The sequence below is a fragment of the Rhinolophus hipposideros genome, assembly GCF_964194185.1.
Source record: "Rhinolophus hipposideros genome assembly, chromosome: 26".
Classification (NCBI taxonomy): Eukaryota; Metazoa; Chordata; class Mammalia; order Chiroptera; family Rhinolophidae; genus Rhinolophus; species Rhinolophus hipposideros.
Genome location: NC_138072.1, coordinates 12,229,988 through 12,248,573, shown reverse-complemented (window position 1 = coordinate 12,248,573; position 18,586 = coordinate 12,229,988). Strand labels below are relative to the sequence as shown.

At 35.3% G+C, this 18,586-nt stretch overlaps 1 protein-coding gene across 5 annotated transcripts in view; it reads right to left on the bottom strand.

The window, feature by feature from the left end:
• Positions 1 to 2,342: 2,342 nt before the first annotated feature.
• BROX (BRO1 domain and CAAX motif containing) overlaps positions 2,343 to 18,586 on the bottom strand; it is a 26,771-nt gene continuing 10,527 nt past the window's right edge. For all 5 annotated transcript variants that reach the window (XM_081039226.1, XM_081039225.1, XM_081039228.1 and 2 more), the window contains exons 3-13: positions 16,415 to 16,521; positions 15,993 to 16,089; positions 13,086 to 13,181; positions 11,869 to 11,941; positions 10,815 to 10,920; positions 10,025 to 10,114; positions 8,357 to 8,442; positions 7,324 to 7,405; positions 6,851 to 7,001; positions 5,818 to 5,977; positions 2,343 to 4,545 (exon numbers count right to left, since the gene is read on the bottom strand). In XM_081039226.1, coding sequence (XP_080895352.1) covers positions 4,459 to 4,545; positions 5,818 to 5,977; positions 6,851 to 7,001; positions 7,324 to 7,405; positions 8,357 to 8,442; positions 10,025 to 10,114; positions 10,815 to 10,920; positions 11,869 to 11,941; positions 13,086 to 13,181; positions 15,993 to 16,089; positions 16,415 to 16,521 — 1,135 coding nt within the window. In that variant the 3' untranslated portion in view covers positions 2,343 to 4,458. The remainder of the gene's footprint in view (positions 4,546 to 5,817; positions 5,978 to 6,850; positions 7,002 to 7,323; positions 7,406 to 8,356; positions 8,443 to 10,024; positions 10,115 to 10,814; positions 10,921 to 11,868; positions 11,942 to 13,085; positions 13,182 to 15,992; positions 16,090 to 16,414; positions 16,522 to 18,586) is intronic.

The following is an 18,586-nucleotide window of genomic DNA, read 5'->3' as shown; positions in this document are numbered from 1 at the left end:
GAGCAAGAGAGTGAGAAAGAAATGCAGTTGTTTAGTGGATGCTTTCTGCCACCTACTGGACATTTTAGGATGTGCTATGAAAAAGTCACCTGCCACAGACGGGGCTCAACATTCCCCAGTGTGGAATCTACTTACTTTCATCTACAAAAATCTTGAGAGCATTGCCAACCTCACATCAAGTACCTAGACATGACCGTTTCTGAAGTGATCTTTCAGAGAGCCAGATACTCCTCACCACATGCTTAATTTTACCTCAGTTTCTTATGAGCGCCTCTACTTCTTGTTTCTTAAAAACCGCAAATCTAGTTCATCAAAGATGGTTCCTAAGTATGCAATGTAACTAACAGACCTGTAATCTCCCTGATCCTTCATACTGGAGTGCCTCGGGGTTCAGTGATTGGATCTCTTATGTTTTTATCTACTCCCCTGATGATCTATTCCCTTGATGACCTCATTTGGCCTTACGGCTTTCAACGTATCTACACACATTTATAGGCAACATTTTTATCTCCAGGTCAGACTTTCCCCCTGAATCTGATTCATAGATCCTACTGTCTACTCAGCATCTCTTCTTGGATATCTAATAGACCTGTCAATCCTAACATGTCTAAATCCTTGCTCACGCCTTCAGTGCGGCCTTTTCCTTCCTGCCTTCCCCACCACCATCACCAACCACACTCACATCTACGCTTCTGGCAGTCTTCCCATTGCAATAAATGGCAACTCTATTCTTCCGGTTGCTCAGACCAAACACTGGAGTCATTCTTGATTCTTCTCCTTTAATCACTCCTCCCATTAAACCCATCAGGAAATTCTCTTGGATATTTCTGGAATCCTGATACCACCCCTCCACGGTGACCACCCTGGTCTAAGCCATCATTTCTCACCTAGAAGACTGCGGCGACCTCCTACAATCTATACTCTGCTTTTTAGCAGCCCGCGTTGTTAAATCCGAGATCAGAGCCTGTCATTCCTCTGCGTAAAACTCTCCAGTGGGTTCCCACCTCACCGAGTAGAAGCCGACATCCTTCCAATGGCCCCCACGTCTGTAGGTCCCAACATTCCTCTGACCTCATCTTATACTCCCGGCCCCTGTATCACTCCAACCACAGACTCTCCTCTTGCAGGGACCTTTGCGCTGGCTTCTCCCTGGACTAGTCTTTCTTCCCTTAGACTTTGTCCCCTGGCTTCCTTCAGGTCTTCAACTCAGATGGTTTGTTCTGAGACCTTCTTTGAAGGCAACTTCCCATTTCCTTCACCACCCCCAGCACTCAGCATCTTACCCCTCGTTTCCTCCTTAGCACTTATCACTGACCCCACACAGTATTTCACTTACCTTGTCTCCCTCTGCCCCTTAGCCCCCTACCCTGCCCTCTGGCCACAGTGGGAGGGGTTCTCACCTGTGTACCCCCTGCTGTATCTCCTGCCCCTACAGTGCCTGACACAGAGCTAGAGCTCAAATTTGTTTAATAAATGAATCATACATTCAGTTTATTTAAATGGGTGGGGTAAGGCACTATGTAATAGATCGGAAAAATAAAAAGACGTGCAATTGTCTCTATTTACTGTTAAAATAATTACTTTTTAATGTATTTCTCATTACATTTGCACTAATCATTTCGTTTAAATTAACTCCTTCACCGAAATGCAGTATTGTAATCTGTATCCACACAATAACACACGAATCTTGTTCTAATCTTGGCAGGTAACTTCAGGAAGGTTATAATGCCTAAAATGTCGTGGAGCTCTTTTAGTGTTCATAAATCAAAAAATGTTTGTAAATGAACCAGGTTAAAATGCAGCAAAAAACGAGCACTGGGTAACTACACAAGAGCTAATTAGCACTGCTCACCTGGGGGCCGCCAGGGCACTCCATTTCCACTCTCCCCTCTTCCCGAGGTGGTCTGAACGTCAAGCCTCTATAAAGCAGGGAGGGGATGTCCAGAGCCCCACAGAGCAGTATTCACTGCCAATGACACTGCAAGTTTATTTCTAAGGACATATGAAGAGAGATAAGAAATGTGGTCTTTTCTAAAGCATAATTACTCTGGAGAATAAGGAAATATTTTGGAATATGGTTTTATTTCTGTGTACGTTTATGGAACCCTGCAAATGCCACCTCGAGTTTCCAAAGTACAAAGTTTTCTACAGAGGACGGTACAAGGGATACTGACAAGCTCTTTGGCTCAGCCTACCACAGAACACAACACTGGATCATACTGGATAAATACTAAGAATAAGGTATGTACCGGCCAATTATGATTCTGCATTGCATTAACTCTGTTACTGGCTTAATAAATGTAAAAATATTTATCGAAAAGCAAATAAAAATCCAACGAAACTGTAAGTAAAATTATTTTATTTTCATAAATAAAAAGATAATTCATTATACAAACACCACTTTTAGCTGAGGATGTTAGCTGTCATTATCCACTTCAAACTAAGTATGAAATGTCTGCAATAGTTAATCAACACAAATAGTTACATCTCTCTATAACCTTCATGCGACTTCTTTACATTTGTTAACTTTCCAAAATTTCCAACACTATTTCAAAGAATATGATAAAAATGGGATATTTTAGTCCCAAAGTATCACCTTTGCTGAGTCAACAGAATATTTACTATCTGCTTATGTCAAAGTTGCCAATTATGGATTAAAATACCAGTATTTACTGCATTTTACAGAAGCACTAAGCATGTTATATGTTTTCATTCCATATAAGGTAGTGTGATCCACGTCAATGTGAAGATTTAGTAACTAGGTTAGTAAGCACTAGTGTCTAAGATAAACAGACCCTATAGGCCAAGAGTAATAAGTTGGCATCAAGTACTGTTGCAAGTTTTCAGTAACTGGCATATAACAAACAAATGATTTTGTAAGCAAAATACAGTGAAATTTGATTAAAATATTTTTTCCATAAACAGCAAAATTAAATTGTCTGCTCAGTTATCACTCCACTTATTCTGGAAACTGCAGCTTCAAATATGAGATGTTTTACAGCCAGGAGTATTTCCATATATTATTTTCGGTAGCATTTCCGTAACATTAAAAAAATATGCTGATTCTATGTAGCTTTTTTCAAGAATGTACATTATGATTTATGTAATCATTTATTTGAACACAATATTGATTTAGAAAGGCATAATCTATTCATTCTTCATAATGAAGTGTTTATTCCTATTTCAACACTTTATGCAGATTTTACTTATTTCTCACGGAGTTGCTGTGTGGATTCAAGGGTTTGTTTATTTAAGTGCTCAGCCCAGTCCCTGGCATGTTATAAGCTCCTAATATACACTACTATTATTTCTGCTAAGGAACCAATCCATTTTTAATAGGAAAATTAGCTAATGCCCCAGGAGAACAATCAAAAGAAGATAAACGTACAGATGCATGACTTTTGTTAACGTGTGAAGCATCCACCATATGCCAAGTTTGTATATATACTAATTGTTACAAATATTACAAACTATTTTTAATATGATACTGTGTCTGTTTGTTCTGTTAAGTTTCTGTATGACCTTCGGCCTAAAGCAATACATTTCTAACAGGAAGTGGATATTAGAAAACTATATAAAAACAATGTACAATGAAACCAGGTAACAAAGAAATAGAGTTACCAGTGTATTCCAGGACAACCCATCTCCGTTAAGTTTCAAGTTTTGTCTTCACATCATGCACTATTTGGCATCTGCAAAAATCTTTTATTCTTTCTTCTCTCTTATAGAAACATTGTGAGCTGTTACAAAGTTCTCTCCTTTAAGTAAAAAGCCCTTGAGAGAGGTACTTGTAAAATCATTGCAGGTTTATGGAAACTGAAACAAAGTGGAGGGCAACAAAATATAGGAATAACATACCTATAAATATGGTCTCAACATACCTGTAAACAACAATTTTTGAGTAAATTATAGATTAAAAAATATGCAAGGGATTTGGTACGATGATTTTCTGATGTTTAACTGTAAATAACTTTCTTTTTCCCCCCAGAAAAGTTAACTGACTCAGAACATAACAAGTCTGTTACAATTAACAAAATGAAGGAAACAACTGTCAAAAACAGACTCCTGTCATTCTATTGGTATCAAATAAGAAGGAAAATAAACTTTTTTTGTGAAGACAGAAAAATGAAACCACATGATTCTGGCCTATAGTATATTAACCTGTGACTTATTACTGCCCAGAGTTCAGGGGGAGGAAAAAAACCCAAACCCTCAAATATGCCCTTCAGAAGCACAATAAAATCTTTCACACGTTGCCCTGGTGAAAAAGGAGTGTGGAAACAAAGATTGACTATATTAAAAATCAAGAACAAATAGACTGAAGGCAGATTCCCTCTGAATGTACTACATTATTCTACAGGCTTCAAAGACATCATTTCAAGAAATGTGAACTAAAGTTCATGGTTTAATCTTATCTACTACTAGAGAAATGCCAAGTGCACTCTGTATGGATATATTTTAGGAGATGTAGCACCCAGTGTCCTTTTGAGGTTTGATATCTGGTTCTTTCACAGGTTTTACCACTTCTTCTGGCTTGGGTTTGGTCTACAGAGAAAGAAAAATACAGTGTAAGAACACAAACTAAGATTTGGAAAACAAACACTAGATCTTTTCCACTTCAGATTTTTTAAAGATGCTACATTAAATTACACAACACTGAGATTAATGAAGCTGTTCCAGAAGCTACATAGGATTTAATTTAAGACATAACCGGAAAACAACATTTCAGTGAAGATGAAAACCTGGATGGATAGGAAAAAACCAAGCTAACAGTACTCTTACTCTTTCTGAGGAGGGGGAAACTGAGTGATGAAACTATCCATGCAGAACCCTTAAGTTTGGAAATCACTCATGATAGTAACAGGCTACCTCCTAAGGTATTACTTTAGAGGCTGGACAGGATACAAAGATAGTTATTTTAAGGAATAATGCTTTTAGCATGGGTAGAAATTATATAAAAACCATCCAATTTCAAGTAAAGAGCTATGGCTGCAGAACAATTCCCATTCCTTTTTCACAGATCCCTCCAGTTTTGGAAGTCAAACCTCAACACTTCCACTTAATCTACCATTTGATTTAGTTAACCATGATGTGCTTATATACAAATGAATAAAGGAAGTCTTATTTCACCCCTGGATGATTTCGTGGACTGTTGAACTTAGGTCAAATCTTCAAATGCCCAGGACTACACTAAATCAAAATCAGAGAATATTGCTACAGCAACATAAATACAAACAAGCCATCTTTCTTAGACCTGTTCTCCCACTCTTCTTAAAGGAGGCTCTAACAAACTGGAAAACAGGCAAGGTAATAATGTCGAAAACGACAGTCAATTGGGCAGACAATTGGAAGACAACTAACCTACAGGTATTATCTCTGCCTACAGGTCTTATCTCTGAGTTCTACAACAGATTATGCCAAACATATTTTACCTACATAATAAGATTGGTTAAATACCATGGCCCTTCTTTGATTTGATAGTTAAGGTAACTTAAGTTTAACATGTTAAAAACAAATATGATTAAAAACTTCAAGGTAAATATGAATTATACTATTACATTATCTTTTTAAAATGTATATAACACAGCAATGCAAAGAGTAGTCTAGTCACCAAAGTCAGAAACATAAATATAAATCATTCACCACCCCACCATTGAATCTCGTATAAAATACACATTCAGGCATACTGCTAAATCTCTCTCAAATTTAACATCTACACAAACATAGTATATCTGCTTATATAGAGAAAAGCATCAAAACGCTAACTCTGAATTATTTTTAAACTTTTGTGAATGAATGGAAAAAAAAATGTTGTACACTGTCATCCTTGGGTCTCTTGGTGAGATCAAAAGCAGCCAGCGTTTCCGGTGTCCAGTGTGCACTTGTAGGAGGAAATTCGAAAGGTACAGGCTCTACAAGGCCATAATTTGCTTTGAGTTCCAGTTGTGGGGCTTCTGTTGGAATTTTTTGAAAGTAACTGCAAAAAGTAATTTAAACAGCAATTCATTCGTTTGTCAACTACTTGAGTGCCTATTATGTTCAAGGCACTGGGCGAAAAAACAACTTAACGAAGAAGACATTTTCATGTCTCATGTAGCTTATAAAAGAGTAGGTGAGACAATCAAGAAACCTTGTTAACTACAAAGCAATGTAATTGAAGCTACAATGAATGGAGAGTGCCATGAGCACACAAAAGAAGGGCAATTAACCCAGATTTGGGGTTTCAAAGATGCTTTCCAAAGGAAATGATATAAGTTAAAACTCGGCAAGTTCAAGGAAATAAAAAGAGCTCAGCGACCAGAGGCAGATTATGAGGGGAAGAATGTAGAGAGATAAAAGTAGGGACAAAATTGACTCTATCACCTTACACAGGTAGGTGGTAATCAACAGTTTGAACAATACTGATTTAATAGTGGAAACAGCTTGATTGACGGAAAATTAATTTCCCTTCTTTATAGGTAGCTGGAACCAGAGTGAGATGAACATGCAAAAGGAGTTTAGAAGATACATACAACAGACAGAGAAGGAATGGCAGGCAAATGAAGAGAAAATAAGGACAGCATAGGAATCTGTATGTTAAGAATTCATATTTAAAATTTAACATCTGCTTTTATATATCATCATTAGAAGCAGAATAAAACTTAGGTCCAACACAAGTGAACTTTATTACCAATTTAAAGAGAAGATCAATACAGTCAGCCCTCCTCATCCATGGACCCCCAAAACAGTGCACCTATTTACTGAAAATAGTCTGCGTAGAAGTGGACCTGAGCAGTTCAAACCTGTGCTGTTCACGAGTCAATTGTACACTATTATTAACATTACTAAAATAATACTGAGCTCTACTCACATAAATCCATTTTCTCTCTGACATTTTTCTAGAGTATTCTTCACAAGATTTCCTAGTTTCCGAAAGAACAAGTGTCCCGAAGGTTTGACTGTTGGTCCAGGACCTTTGGTTTCTCCATATTCTTTGCACAATGCTTCTGCCTTGGCATAAACTGCATGTGAAAGGGATTCAAAGTTATTTTACTGTAACTAATTTTTGATTATTATACTACAAAGGCTTTTAATCAGAAAAAGACAGAAGGGAATTTTACTGTTCTTTACCTAGTACGACAGCAATACCAGCAGTGTAAGGGGGAGGTGGGTCTTTTCTGTAGAGTGTAGGTGTTTGAAACAGTTTGGTTTTCTCCAATAACCTCACTCGTTCATTCCCATGCCATTTTATGCACTCAGCCAAAATCTCTTTTAAATGCCTCTCCCCCTTTATGATAAAACGTTTGTTTAAAAGGGAGTTCGTGTTCTGGCAGAAATACTTACATTTTTCTGCTTCTTGGAGAGACCTGATTGCTTCACCACATTTATCACTAGCCAACAAAGTTTGACCGTGATAACAGTAAGCCTGATAAAAGACACAAATTTTTATTAGTTCTCTCCCCAAATGATGCTTTCCACTACCATTGTTTTAGATATGCAGCAGATAAATCAATGCCTTTGTCCATTATTTGAAGTATCAATGTGATCTCTTACATTTATTTACTTGAATGAGCTTTCTCCCATCTGTTAGTATCAAAAGGGGAATTATCTGATGTCTTTGAACCAAACTAGCCTTCCAACCATGGGCTGAGAACAGAAAGTATCTGCTGAAATCTGTTTTTAAAATTCGGGCACAGTGTATAAAGGAGGGAAATAACTGTGCTAATGGAGAGAGGGAGAGAGGGAGGATGGAAGTTAAGAACTAAACAGGGTTTAAGAGAAAGATATCAGCCTGAAATTGGACACGTTTGCTCTTTGAACGTCTCTATCAATGCAGAGGTAGCACATGGTCTTACGTAGTATGCTTGCAAACAGATTAGAAGGTGTGAGAAATAAAACATCTACCTAGATCTGAAAGAGGTTTTGGATGATCTCTCACATGATATTCTAACCAACAAAATAAATTTGTGTGGTGGGTATAAGAGACTAAAAAGTAACTTCCAAAAGAGTGCTTAATGGTTTTTCACCAACCCAGCTGATATACTGTGCAGCATGCCTTCAGATTTGAATTAATAAATGTCTTTCTCAATGTACAGGATGAAATGAGAGAATTCTTATTAAGTATGCACAAGGTTCCAGCTTAAAAGTGGGTTTAAATCAAACGGTAACACCACTGCCAGAATCCAGTTCTACGATTCTACGTCATCTCTTTCCATCCACTCTAGCTCACAGCGGCTGCACTGACCGCCTGTGATCCTTTACTGAGAGCTGTCCATTACTTGTAAAGTGCTAATTAAGAGTCTGGTGAGATGACAGACCTGGCACTCAATGGGCTGGCAAGATAGTAATCTACATTTTTGTAGTTATAAGTACTTACATAAGCTGTGTAGAAACACATTTTCAAGAGAAGATATTTTCTCCATTTAGCAGAGTAGGCAGGCTCCAAACTGGATAAAGTATGATCTAAAGTTACATTTTAAAAAGCGAAATATAATTTCACCCTGATTCACTAGAAGACTTTCAGTTCATGCGTTCAGATGCTGAAAGCAGAATGTCATTCAAGTCTAAGCCTCAAGCATTTACACATTTTTTAAAAACCTAGCTGTATTTAAAGGGATTAATTTTCCTATAAGCATATTTTAACTACATAATAAGATTGATTAAATACCCTGGCCCCTCTTTTAAGTTTAACATAATGATAAAAACAGATATGACTAAGAACTTCAAGGTAAATATGAATTATACTATTATATTATCTTTTTAAAATTTATGCAATACAGCAATGCCAAGCAGTCTAATCACCAGTCAGAAACATGAAGGGTACCCTCTCATTCGCCACCCCACCACTGAATCTCGTATAAAATACACACACTCACACATCCTGCCAAGTAGCTCTCAAATCTATTTCTTCTCTCCATTTCCTACTTTGCTGTCTTTGTCAAAGCTTTCCTCATTTCCTCCATAGACTATCCTCATTTCTTCCTAAGTGCTAGGTAGCATCAGCCATTTATTTACTCCTTCACCTAGCATGCCGATTTCTGATCTTGCAACCCTGGGGACCATCCTTAAATTCAAATCCAATCAAGTCAGATTTACTTGATTATCTTTGAATGGGTCCCAAACATCTACTGAATAAAGGCCAACTTCTTAGATGGGCCCACAAACCAACACGTGTTCTCTCAGACACAGACTTTCGTAACCTTTTCTCCTATCACTGATCCTGTGTTTCAGCTAAGAGCATCGTCTGTCTAAAGGTCCCAGAATGTGCTAAGTTTTCTTACCTCTTACCACAAGATGTTCCTCTCTTGCCGCGCATAAAGCCTCCTAGCAAACGTGGAACTTCTATTTATATTTCAAAATAAGGCTAAACCATCACCTTCCTCTAGGAAGCCTTCTCTAGCATGCCCAGGTCCCTTAGGTTTTTATTTCACTGCTGTAATGACATCTTGTTTACTTCATGCTTCAATAATGTAGTTATATATATATTATTTTTTTCCTTTTCTCAACTGTGAATCTGTTCTACTGATCTCTGAATACCCAGCAAATAAAATAGTAACCATCCCACAAATAGAAACATATGCATGTTTCCTAAATAAGTGAATGAAAAGTAACATAGGCTAAAAAGACCTGAGTTCTAGTGCCAGTTTGCTTTCTGCTAGCAGGTAAAATATAGGTTAGTTATGTTAATTCTCTGGATTTCAGTTCAGTTTCTTATCTAAATAACAATAGTAAGTAACAATAAGGTTGTCACAAAGACCAAAAAAAATTTCAAAAGCAAAACAGCTGTATAATTATTAGATATAACTGGTTAGAAAGTACGGTATCGTCCTTTCCATTAGAAGTACGGTATCGTCCCATGTTAACTGGGAACAGCGTTAACTTTTATTTTCTTTTAAACAACATTAATAAAAATAATGTAGCTATTATTCTCATTTTCAAATAATGAAAAAATCTGAGACTCTTTTTGATTTCCTTGTTCCCTATTTAGCCAAAAGATTAATCTGAAAATCTAAAGACTAAAAATATATCAGAATTATAAACTTACCAGCTTTTTGATAGAAATTGGCTGTTTCATAGGCCAGTGCAGCAATTAGTCCTGGAGCATGTTTCAGTTCAATTGCTCGAGCAATTGTTACTGCAACCAAAGCACAATAAAATGAATATATAATTAACTTCATTTGCATTCACTCTAAGTTCTGTTAAAGGGCAAAAAGACAGTTCCATAATCTACTTGGAATTTTAATACAGTTTGTTAAAAGTTTTAACATAAAAAATAAGATACAGAAAATACTAACATAAACAGAAAACACTGAGCTTGTTGGTTCTGATACCATTTCTTTAAGTAAATCACTAGCCAATTACTAGCTAATCACAGAAAATTACTACAACAAAATAACATGATATAAGAGGAAACAAATACTTTCAGGGCACTGGAGTTTGGAATAAAGAGAAACAAATCCTACAAAGTTTCTTTATTGTCTTCACAGAAGTCTTCATTTATTTCCTGTTATTGAAAGGTGAAGATTTCAAGGTAAGCCAAATAGTGGGAGAGGAAAGGAAAAAGCAAGGTAGAGGGAGAAAAGATGAGTTATAGAATTCATCTTATGCTGTCAGAAATGGCTTGAGATCAAAATCCTCTCAAACATAGCTATTAAACTGTGAGGCCTTTTCCTGCTAGCTAAAAATCAGGCAAATGCTAAAAGTAAAATTATTCCTCACTATAAAGTTCTCAAAACCCGAAACTCTATTCCAGCTAATTGATTTGGAAAAAAAAAATTAAATGCCAATATAGACTTCCTTCAAAAAAAAAAGAAATCTTACAATATTTAGGATACCTTCTTGAGCTTCAGCCTGACACTGGATAATATAAGCTTCTACGAGTCGCGCTTCTAAATCTCTCCCCTTTTCTGCAGGTGTGATAAGCTTTGGGATATGACTTTCCTGAGAGAGAGAAAAACAAAAAAGTCGAATTTATTTTAATCCCCTTGTGACAGATGAAGAAAATGAAAGTTGAGACACTCAGTATGGGAATTTATCAGAAATGTAGGGTACTAACAAAAAATGTGTAAAACAAGAACAATATTAAGCTTACAGAGAATTAAACCTCCTGCATACTGAAACTGTTCAAAGCTTTTTACAAGCTTTTGTAAAAACAAGAAATTCAAGAGCAAAATTTGGGTCATAATAGACTGGTTAGATACGTAAGTCTCATGTTCATCTCAGAAAACCTTTAAATGAAAACAGTAACCAAAGTTCCTTTTTGCATGATTCCCAGATAATTTATATCTACAATGATCACATCAGTAACTGTGGATATATAAAAGACTACAATTCTAGAGCTCATTGAGGATCACAGCTTTGTAATCACTCTAAAAGCATTATTTTATCACAAGAAAACTCCAGGAGGCCTTCAGTAAACAGTGGGGTAATTCTGCTTGGAAAATATTATACTATGATCTTTCCCGATTCCTATCATCTCTTCAGGCAATTTAATGTAATTAGTGTGTATTGACTGCCCTCCAGAGTTTTCCCATACAGAGAAGACAATCAGAAGTTCAGTGCTGCAGTATCATAAAAATAGTGAAAAATAGTAAGAACCACGTATTTTTGTGCTTTGTTTTTTACCTTTTCACAAGAGACAGAAAAACAAGCAGTGAATTACAACTTGAAATTTCTCATTGTAAAATTCACTGATTTTCTAAAATGGAGACATTAAATATTCTATAATTGACTACACTCACCAACAAGGTACTTATTAACACAAGGAAAACAGAATACATGCTAGTTCTTTTTACATAATGAAATAATTCCCTCCCTTGACCCTCCACAAAGAATGAAAGAAAAATTCAAGAATTAAAGCATTAAGAATATACTTTATTATTATTTTACCTTTAAATGTTTAAAAATCCCAGCTGCAATTTTTAGGCTTCGATGGACCTCTTTTGCTTCCTCTTCTGTTACGCTTAAAGACAGTTGTTACATTACTCAGGGGATGAATGCCATTTCTGGTATTAAAACCAACAACTACTATGTTCTCATAAAACCAAACTAGTCATTTGTTTCTCACCATTAGTTTTCTTCCTTTCAAAAAATTTAACTTGACACTTAAAGTAACAAATGCACATGAAAAACATCCAAAGAGACGTGATTACAAATGAAAAAAAAAAAAAAAGAGACCCTGTCTAGAGTTCTGAACAAAGGCTTGTTTTTTCCTTATATTCTTCTGTGCATAAACAGGCATAAATTATAACTTAATGCATGCACACTTAAAAAACACACACATATACAATATTCACTACTATGCTTTTGTTTTATAAATCACTTCAGAGTTAATTTTACAACAGCACATAAAATCCAACTTATTTTTAAATGGCTGCATATTTTTCCCAGGTTCAGACGCACCACAGCTGGTAGTTGTGTTTTGTATTGCTAATATCCATTTTTACTTTTATGAAAATTGTATCTCATTTTATTTCACAATTCCTTAATCCTTTAAAACATCTTTTCCATACTTATAAGCCTTTGTAATTTTTTTCTGTGAATTGCCTGTTTATGTCTTTTACTTACTTTCACTTGATTTGTTGGGTCTTTTCCTTGCTGATTTGTAAGACTATACATTATAAAAACAATTTGTCATATGCGCTGCAATTTTTTTGACCCATCTGTCATTTGTTTTTAAAATTTGTTTATGGTACTTTTATATAGTCAAATATTCAATCTTTTCCTTTTCTTGGTCTGGGATTTTATTTAGAAGGACCTTTCCCATTACAAGATTATTAAATTATTTTTTTCCCTTTTAACACTAGGCTCCGTAATTCTGACAAAGTATTTCACCAAAAATAAGACTGGGTCTTACACTAAATTTTGCTCCAAAAGACACATTAGGGCTTATGTTCAGGGGATGTCCTCCTGAAAAATCATGCCGGGACTTATTTTCTGGTTAGGTCTTATTTTCGGGGAAACACAGTACTTCTAATACTAATATTGTGAAGCAAGTTTTCACTAAAAAGTGGTACTTTTTATCAAAAACCTAGACTTTTAACAACGAAGCTCCATATATTGGAAAAATAACACATATGCATGTAAGGCCTCCTCCTTTAACTTACTTTTCTTTTCCAGCCAGTCTTGAAGCATACTTGGTATACCATAAAGCTACATTAAATCCCATGGAAATCAATTCAAACACAGCGTCCTGCTGGGCACTAGAATTATAAACATGATCATTAAGTTCTGTCCATTACTGAGACATCTCTACATGAAGCCTACTGTACATCCAACTCAAACTTATGAAGACTATATGCTACTGGAAAGTGAAAAAAAACAGACCTTGTGTTTAATGTAGATGGGGAGAAAGGAGAAACACATGTAATTCACAATGAATGACTGAATACAATGGCCTAGTACATACTTCATAATAGTAAACATGAGAATAGTAGTTATTCCCAAAGGTACATAGAACTTTAAAAATACAGATTTCTGGAACTTAACCCCAGATAGTCAGAAAGTCTGGGAGGGGCCCAGAATCTGTATTTTTAACAAGTATCCAGTTGATTCTGGAGCAGGTGGTTCTTATACTACATTATAAGAAAATGGAATTCAGAAAGATCGTTTCAGGCTAGAATGATGAAAGAAGGCTTAATGGTATATACAGAATCCGAATTGTGCCTTGAAAAATGGCTCGAAGGTGAGGCTCACCTCCCAGGTGAAAAATGGCTCACCTCCCAGGTGAGGAATGCTGTTAAAGTACAAGAAAGCATAAAGATTTTTGATAGCAGAGACCCAACCAGCTTGATTGAGCAGATGGTCTCAAGGAAAAGAAGGACAAAAAGCCAAGCTGAAGTGAAACTGGAGATTTTGAATGCAAAGCCAATCAGTATACTACAGAAAACAAGGTATTAAAAACAAGTGTATTTTACATCTTGTTTCCTTTGGATTCTATTACTAAGTATGACACAAAGGTGGCAAAAGGTTATTAAGCAAATACTAATTTTTAATAACGATTGTTCTGATGATACCCTGAAAATTCTTTATACATTATCTCATTTATAGCAAATGATGAAGCAAGAAAACAGAGGTAATACCATTATTTTACACATTATTACTAAGACATAGACATATTACCCCAAGGGAAGAAACTAGGGTCATGATTCTACTTTGCATTTTTTTTATTTAACTGTGCCTCCATCTTAAAAAGAATGGAGACTGTTTAGATTAAAAGAAATTGTAATACAAATACAGTAATTCAAAAATAACTTATAAACCATCTTGTTAAATATGTTATAATACACAAAAATGAACAGTTATGACAAACTTCTTAAAACAGTGTCACTCTATTGAAAAAAATTTAATGCATGGCTTAACAGCTTATTTTTTTCAGCATTGAGAACTTTCAAATCAATCCTATCTGGTGATCTAGTAGACATATCTAATTTACAACTTCATTTAAATAACGAGACAGTTTTGCTAACTTATATGAAGTTTCATGACTTAACTCCCTTTTATCCTTCCTTTATTTCAATCTGCCTTGCTCCCAAAGACTCCACTTCTATTGTTCTTCATGTAAGCAGTAGTCAAAAGTACATATAGAGTGCACTTTCTATTAAGTAGTAATCAAGGGTAGAGTATCTTAAAAATCTCCTATGTATTGAATATTCAGTATTACTTACGGCCTTCATCATGTAATTCTTCACTGTTTTATAGAACTATGTTGAAAAATGCTGTTACAGGAATCAAAATTTGGCATGGTAGGAAAAAGTGCCAAATTTATGGAATGTAAAACCACTTGAAAATCTGCCAAAGCTTTATAAAGTAATAATAATAAAAGGTTTGATTCTTTAAAAAAAAAAAAAATATATATATATCCTTTATTTCTTTAAAAAAAAAAAAAAATATATATATATATATATATATATATATATATATATATATATATCCTTTATTTCAGATGAAGTATAAAGGGGTCATAGAAAGAAAAACAGGCAAATGAGGCCATGTAAACCTTAGTATCCCAGAATATTAAATGTGGAAAGGACCCATAGAGCCCACCTTCCTACCCAGTTTATGAATTCTACATACAATATTCCCAAGAAAAGAAGGGAAACTAACATTTATTGAATGTCTATTATGTGCCTGGCATTATAGAGTTACTTAACATAAATTTTCCTATTTTGTTCCTCACAAAAGCCCTATTATCTATAACCCCAACATACAGCAGAAGCAGATGTTCACACACTTGAAGATCTGAGGTCAACATCTAGTTAGGTGAATCCTAAGTCTGCACCCCACTTCCTGTAATGCCTGCCCTGGCCTTTCAGCAATCTCCATTTTCTTCCCTTCTGACTTTATAAAACGGTAATTCTATAGCGAATTGAGGTAAAAATATATGACTATTTAAATAGCCCAACAGTGTTAAAAAAAAAAAAACAAAAGTAAAGTTTGATACCATTATGATTTTTCTTGTTTTAGTTAGATCTCTTCTAGTTGTGCAAGAGTGATGAAAAAGTTCAGAGGGGAAGTTTTTAGAAAGAGCAGAAACAGTGAAGAGAAATTAGGAAGAAAACAAATACTGTGAGTCAAAAGAGTACGGAGCTGGGGTGGAACTGGGGAGAAAAAGAGAAAGAAAGAGACTGACCAAAGACATCTAAACTTTCCATCAGAAAAGAAAAAGTCAGGGAAAAACCAAAATTCTGCTCTGCTTGAATGTAGGCAAAAACTTTGGGTTCCAAATTCCCAAACCATGCTCTGTGTTATTGAAAGTTAAGGCTCTTCAATTTTTAGTTAATATTTGTACTGATTATCTCAAAAATAGATTTGGTCCAGGAGAAACAAATTATATTTTTACTTAATAGAATGTATCACTTTAGGTAAAATTAAAAAAAGAAAAAATTTCCTGGGAAGAGAAAATGCTGATCCGATCCATATTTTATTTCTTCAAATACAGGGGCTATGAGTTAACCATTGGCTAAATAGTTACAAAAATGACTTCCATTTAGTACTGTTAACATTTTTCTTACCTTGGAACCTGTCCTTGTAGTGTATCAGTCCACTTGAAATTCTGAATATATCGTAACTTGCTTTCTTGGCTAGATTCATCCAATGAATTTATGAAACCTATGAAAAGATACAAAACAGTTCAGTTTTAGAAGAAATATCAAGTGTTTTATTGAGAAAAAATTTCAGAACATGACTTTTCCAGGAACGTGAATGAAACTCCTAACTCCCCCTCCCTTTCTATATCTCACACTTTCTCCTAAAGTAACATAATATGAAATATATACACACTGAATTTTCAAAATGTCAGAAAGGCAACCCTTATTTACATCCTCACATTTCTGAACCTTGAGCATACCACAGAATACATCCTAAAATTAAAATTAAGTGTGAACTTCCACATAGTTGTCTTTTAAAAACGCCAAAGTTCGTATAAATAACTAACCTTGTAAAAGGGAAAAATATGAGTCTGCTGCATTCTTCATCATTTCTGGATTACAGCTCAAATCAGTGAACAGCTCAAGCAGTCGTGCCCTGGATGACTTCAAGTCACTTATACGAGACAGAAATACTAACATTAAGTAAGCTGTATTACAATGACTCTATGTAAAACTGGCTTAAGAATTTTAAATGTAAAAGCTTTACTCCACTACACACACACACACACACACACACACACACACACACACACACACACACCCCCCCTCAGGTATTACTAAATACACAAGAATGAATTTAATTAGGACTAATACTGGAGATAAGTGAAATTTCTAGTAACAATTGTTTCAAAAGTTGTATTAAACTCTGTCCAATTAAAGGGGCAAATCATGGATACAATTATGCAATAAAAATATACAGCAAGTTTTAATTTAAAAATAATCTAACAAACACAAGGATGGGAGGACAGAAGGAAGGAATTAAGAATGATGAGTAAACTGATCAGTTCGCGATAAAAGTGTTTTGAAAAATGGAAATTTAACATCCTTGTGCACGATTTTAGTATCGCCTTAAAATTTCAAAATCTGACATCATGTTAATATACTTTATTAAGTAGAAAACCTATTTTATAAATGAAATCGCATTGTACAATTCAATATGCACATAAAAAATATGTAAAAACACGTGGCCATTAGCCCTGTAAAACATTTCCATCCTCCTTTACGTCTCTGCAGCAGGAAATGTTGCAGATCCACACTTCCTTCTAGAAATTCTTTTCTCTCGATTCCAATTACACTAAAATATCCAGGTTTTCCTCTTATATCTGGAAGCTTCTTCTATATATTTCTTATGTCCCCTTATTACCGCCTCCAAAAATGTTCAGTCTCTGGCTTTCCACTTTCTCTCCTTTGAGGACTCATCTATTAGTACAACTTTATATCCAATCCTAGGTCTATATCATCAGCTCTAACTTAGTCCTGTTCAGTTTCACATCTAATTTCAGAAGGCAACTTGCTTAGTGAGGGTTCCAGAAATCATATTACATGGACAATGACGGTAGACACCTGTGTGTAAACGACTCAAAAGACTAAATTTAAATTGTAAGCACCAAGAGAGTAGGGACTGTATATCTAGAATTTATTAGGTGCCTAGGACAAAGCACATTCTCAAAATTCTTTGTTGACTTGAAAGAATACTACCATTTCAAGTATTTTAAGATTCTGAAGGGCTGTAATGTAGCAGTGCTGTTTAGAAGACAGCACAGACTTAATCTTGAATGGTCTAGCTGGAGTGTTTATTATTCACTGGTATCAGCTCTGAGGAGGCTTATTCCAAGGAAGTATATACCAACAATTATATACAGCTGAACAAAAACGGGATGGGATACCTTATTAATTTGTCATTTTTGAATCATTTAACCAGAAGCTGGGAAGAAATAATTCCTGGACTAGGAGAGAACTTGAATCCTTAAGGCCAATTCCAGACTCAAATAGTTTGCTAGTTGTTTCTAGGTAGGTGCTCAATTACCACCTGTGACCTAACTTGTATAAAGTTGTATTCATCTTAAAATTATGGAATTTGAGAAAAACACCTTAGAAATATTTAATTTAGGCTATTCATTTTATAGATGAGTAATTAGACCCATAGAAGTTAAGAGACTTGCCCAATGCTATACATAAAATAGTTAAGCTGGGACCAACCTCTAGGAGTCTAAGATTAGGGTTGGCCAACTACAACCTGTAACTTGTCATGCGTGTGTGTGTGTGTGCGCCTGTGTGTGTAAAACTGAACAAAGAAAAATATGCAACAGCAACAAAGCCTAAGATATTTACTATTAGCCCTTTAAAGAAAAAGTTTGCTGGTCCAGATTAATAAGCCAGTTTTCCTACCTTTTGCTCCAATTATGTCTTTCCACAAAAAGCAGCAAATCTCTTGATTTTCCTTTACTGGTACCCTCAATGTCTTGATCATCTAGTTTCTACATCTCATAAAGACTGAACCCTTTTCAACTTCCCAGAGCAAATCAATCTAGCCAGTTGACTCCTTTAAAATATCTCTTGCATCTATGCGCATTTCTTTTGTTCCAAACTGCTCTACCCACTATATCTAGAACTAAAATTTTCCTGACAGAAATGACTTTCTCTTCCCCCTTCTTAAATCAGCGGTCAAATCAGGGGTC